Raw genomic sequence first — 4,322 nt, forward strand, 5'->3', positions numbered from 1 at the left:
CAGATGAGACATTTTTACAGAAACTTCTATAATACCCAATCATCCCCAGGAACCTCATGAGTTCCTTTTTCGTAGTGGGAGCTGGATAATTCTCAATAGCAACTACTTTTGCGTGCACAGGACGGACCTCCCCCTGGCCGACCACACGACCAAGGTACGTGACTGTAGCATGAGCAAATTCACATTTAGCAAGATTGACTGTTAACCGTGCATCAGCCAAACGCTGAAAGAGAGAGTGAATGCGGGCAATGTGGCTCTGCCAGGTGTCACTATAGACGACAGCATCATCTAAATAGACAGCCACGCCCTCGAGGCCACCAACAACCCTATTCATAAGGCGTTGAAATGTCGCTGGTGCATTTCGCAAACCAAATGGCATGACTTTATATGAATAGAGACCGGATGGAGTGATAAAGGATGCCACCTCACGAGCTCTCTTTGACAATGGGACCTGCCAGTATCCTTTTAACAAATCAAATTTGCTGACAAATTTTGCAGATCCAACCTCATCTATACACTCATCCATTCTAGGCAATGCAAATGCATCGGGTTTTGTCACATTATTAACTTTCCTAAAGTCTGTACAGAACCGAAATGATCCGTCAGGCTTTGGAACTAGAATGCATGGTGATGCCCAGCCAGATGATGATGGCTCTGCAATGGCATTCTCCAGCATATACCGGACCTCTGCATCCAACACCCGGCGTTTGTCAGCAAAGACACGATAAAAACGCTGTAGAATGGGTTTTGAATCAATCAATTCAATGTCATGCTCGATGAGATGTGTTTGAGACGGTGTATTACCAAATAAACCTGGAAAATTAGCAATTAAATCAGCCAACTCTGACCGTTGAGGCCTGGGGAGATGACCCAAAAGGTTGTCTAAACTATTCAGAGTCTCAGTGTTTTTCAACCGGCCATACACCAAGGTCTCATCAAATGTGTTGGTATCCCCGCTCTCAGCCACTGCCACCGACCGAAAGGTAGGACCAACACCGGCTGCCAAACACACAGGTAAAACCATAGGATTGTTTCATTTTAACTTGAGCTTTAGCAAGATTTTCTCTGGCCAAAGTGCCAGCTACATACAAGCGCTGACTGAAACCATTGACATAGTCAATTAGATTTTTAGGTGGGTCAGGGGGTGTAAAGTTGTCGTTAAGCTGTGCAAGTGGACCACGAACTAAATGGCCAAAAACTAACTGATTAGGACTAAATCCAGTACTTTCTTGCACCACCTCACGAGCAGCCAGCAGTAACCAGGGCAAGCCCTCCTCCCAGTCTTTGCCCAACTCTGTACAACATGCCCTTAACAATGATTTCAGGGTCTGGTGGAAGCGCTCTAGCGCCCCCTGACTTTCAGCATGTTACGCTGAGGATTGAGAGTGTTTCACCTGTAGTAGCTTCAGAACCTGAGCAAACTGATGGGAGGAGAAGTTGGAACCAAGGTCACTCTGGAGAACCCGTGGAATTCCAAATATGGAGATGAACTGGGAGAGTGCCTTAATCACAGCCCTAGTAGTTATTGAACGTAGAGGATAAGCAGCTGGATATCTGGTCGCCTGGCACATAACAGTTAATAGGTACTTGGCACCTGACCTAGAAGGAGGAAGAGGACCAACACAATCTATTATGATGTGCTCAAATGGCTGTCCTATAGCAGGTATGGGGTGTAATGGAGCAGGCTTAATGACCTGATTTGGCTTACCAGTCATTTGACATGTGTGGCATGTTTTAATGTATGCAGCAACATCTTTCTTTAACCTAGGCCAAAAGAAATACTGCAAAATGTGGTGGTAAGTTTTCTTAACCCCCAAATGCCCCGACTGGTCATGAGAGAGTTTCAGAACTAAATCTCTGTATTTAGCTGGAATTACGACCTGGAAAACTGGTTCCCCTGCCCCAAGTTCCCCACAAGGCACCCACTTCCTCACTAGCAACCCATTATCCAAAAAATACCCATTTGCGCTATCCTGCACCTCACTACCTGTCAGAACTCCCTCAAAGAGACCTCTGATGGACGGATCAACCTGCTGCTCTGCAATAAGTTCTGCCTGGGACACAGAAATAGGCACGTCAGACAAAGAAAAAACACTTTCAAGATTTTCATTCTTTTCATGTTCAATTTCACGAGACCTGGCACGTGTCACTGCCGCTGCCGCAAATACCTGCGGAAAGTCTCGCTCATTCTCATCTGGCTCACTGTTCACAATAGGATCAGGACTTACTAATGGTGACGGCAGCACTTTTGACCACACCCGACCACCCGCATGCATGTTTCCCAGGAGAACATCGACACCAGCCATCGGGAACGCCCTGCGCAATGCCACCTCCACCTCACCATGGACAAGTCCAGAGTCAAGTTCAATTCTGTGTGTAGGAGAAGAGATTATGGACATACCCATACCACGGCTCAACATGGCATCTCCGGTCGCCGACTTACTCGAGAATGGAAGAACAGACTCAAGGACATATGTGCCCAGCGCCGCTGTGTCTCGCAGAATTGTCACGGGCACCTTTTCTTTGGACCCGACCAGAGAGACAAAGCCCCTCTCAACAAATGGTTGATACGCCTCATCTACACCGCCGAAACTCCTCTCGCTCTCATGTAGAGAACCTACCAACCTGACATCTGCCACAACAGGCGCCACAAACGCTGCCGACTTCACATGCATGTTCTTCCTTTTGAGTGAGTAACAGTCTGCCTTAATATGGCCCTTTTTGCCACAGTAATGACATGTTTTGTCACCGTCACGGGCAGCCCGACTTTTCTCATCCTCCATTTTAACCAACGGGGTGAAAGGTGCACTGCTATTGTGACCTGGTGTGTTGGAATGATGGCTGGGTGCAGTGTTCTCCCGGTACACATGCTTATGTTGGATACCCCGCGGTACCCAATCACGGTGTGTCAAAACATACTGGTCAGCCAACGCGGCTGCCTCTGCTACAGTTTTCACCTGCTGTTCAGTGAGATACGTTGCTATACGACCTGGAATGGCGTTTTTGAACTGTTCTAGCAACATTAAGTGGCACAAGCCTTCAAAAGTATTTCCACCTGAAGCGATACACCAGCGATTAAAGTTGTTAACTAGTTCTCGTGAAAACTCAAGATATGACTGTTTATCATCTTTTCTCATATTCCTAAAACGCTGACGGTAACCCTCAGGCACCATTTCATACACAGGCTCAGTTATGCTTCTGCGTCAAAATGGCGCCGTGCCTACGGCGTGTGGTTTGGATCGACGCAGAGGACACGCCGTCACCTGCGCCGTCACTGACGTGCACCTCCCGAAAATTGTAACTACGCGTCGAGGAGACGCCGTCCACTCGCAGACCGAGAGGGCTGTGATTGGTTCGTTTGAAAGCGAAGCATTTCCGGTTTCCGGTTTGAATCAGTAGTGAACTTCCAGGGCTCTTTTCTTCGTTTATGTGTGATTTTTTTTGTTTTTGTTTTTTGCACAATAGTTGTCCTTATTTCTTTGATTTACTGTGACCGGAAAAAGTCGGATAAACCATTCAGAAAAAGATCGCTAACTAGTGGCCGCGGGGGGTACTGCACCGTGACCAAATGGAGAGACGGAGAAGTCAGAAGGGTTCAGCACGGCGTCATGGCTGCGGCGTGTGCTCTGCGTCGGTGTGACGCAGAACCATACCTCAGCCTTAAGAACAGCAGATTTAACCTTAGCATAGCTTACACTGTCAGTTACAGACAAAGCTGAATACGCTTCTTGTGCCTTCCCAGTCAGAACACACTGCAGCATTACAGTCCGATCCGCATCAGGCCAGCCTCTAGACTCTGCTAGTCGTTCAAACAATGAGAAAAAGGTTTCAGGGTCTTTCTCATTAAATTTGGGCATTAATCTCAAACTGCCTACCAAATCAAAACTCTTCTTACCTGAAGCCACATCTCCTTCACCTTCCAAAAGTCTCTGGTCAATCTTACCTTCTTTTACCAGCTCTAACTTCTCCCTCTGCAAGTTGATCTTTGCCAGTTCAATTTGATGCTTGTTCTTATCCATTTCTAACTGAATTAACATCAATTCTTTTTGCTGTTCAAATGAAAGATTTGGTTTTTGGATTGGCAACGGCAACTGCTCTTCATCTTCTTTACCAGATAATACCTCAATGTCTTCCAAATCAATATCTCAATAAAATCCTTGACTTGAGCCATTTTTTACTTGTTTGGATGCAAATGGGAATAAAGCCCAAAGTGACACAAAAGTAAAGTGATCTATTAATTTGGGAGTGTCCCCCCTAACTGCCTACAACAAACTTATCTAACTCAACCCTCTCTTCTTGTGGCCCTCCCGAGTCTCCTTGCC

The 4,322-nt window shown here is 46.5% G+C and overlaps 1 protein-coding gene across 1 annotated transcript in view; it reads right to left on the reverse strand.

The window, feature by feature from the left end:
- Positions 1-4,019, reverse strand: part of LOC133420887 (uncharacterized) — a 58,948-nt gene extending 54,929 nt beyond the window's left edge. The window contains exons 1-4 of the mRNA XM_061710770.1: positions 3,896-4,019; positions 2,464-2,632; positions 2,169-2,370; positions 1,988-2,054 (exon numbers count right to left, since the gene is read on the reverse strand). Coding sequence (XP_061566754.1) covers positions 1,988-2,054; positions 2,169-2,370; positions 2,464-2,632; positions 3,896-4,019 — 562 coding nt within the window. The remainder of the gene's footprint in view (positions 1-1,987; positions 2,055-2,168; positions 2,371-2,463; positions 2,633-3,895) is intronic.
- Between the last annotated feature and the right edge of the window lie 303 nt (positions 4,020-4,322).

Source organism: Cololabis saira, chromosome 20, assembly GCF_033807715.1.
Source record: "Cololabis saira isolate AMF1-May2022 chromosome 20, fColSai1.1, whole genome shotgun sequence".
NCBI classification, from domain to species: Eukaryota; Metazoa; Chordata; class Actinopteri; order Beloniformes; family Belonidae; genus Cololabis; species Cololabis saira.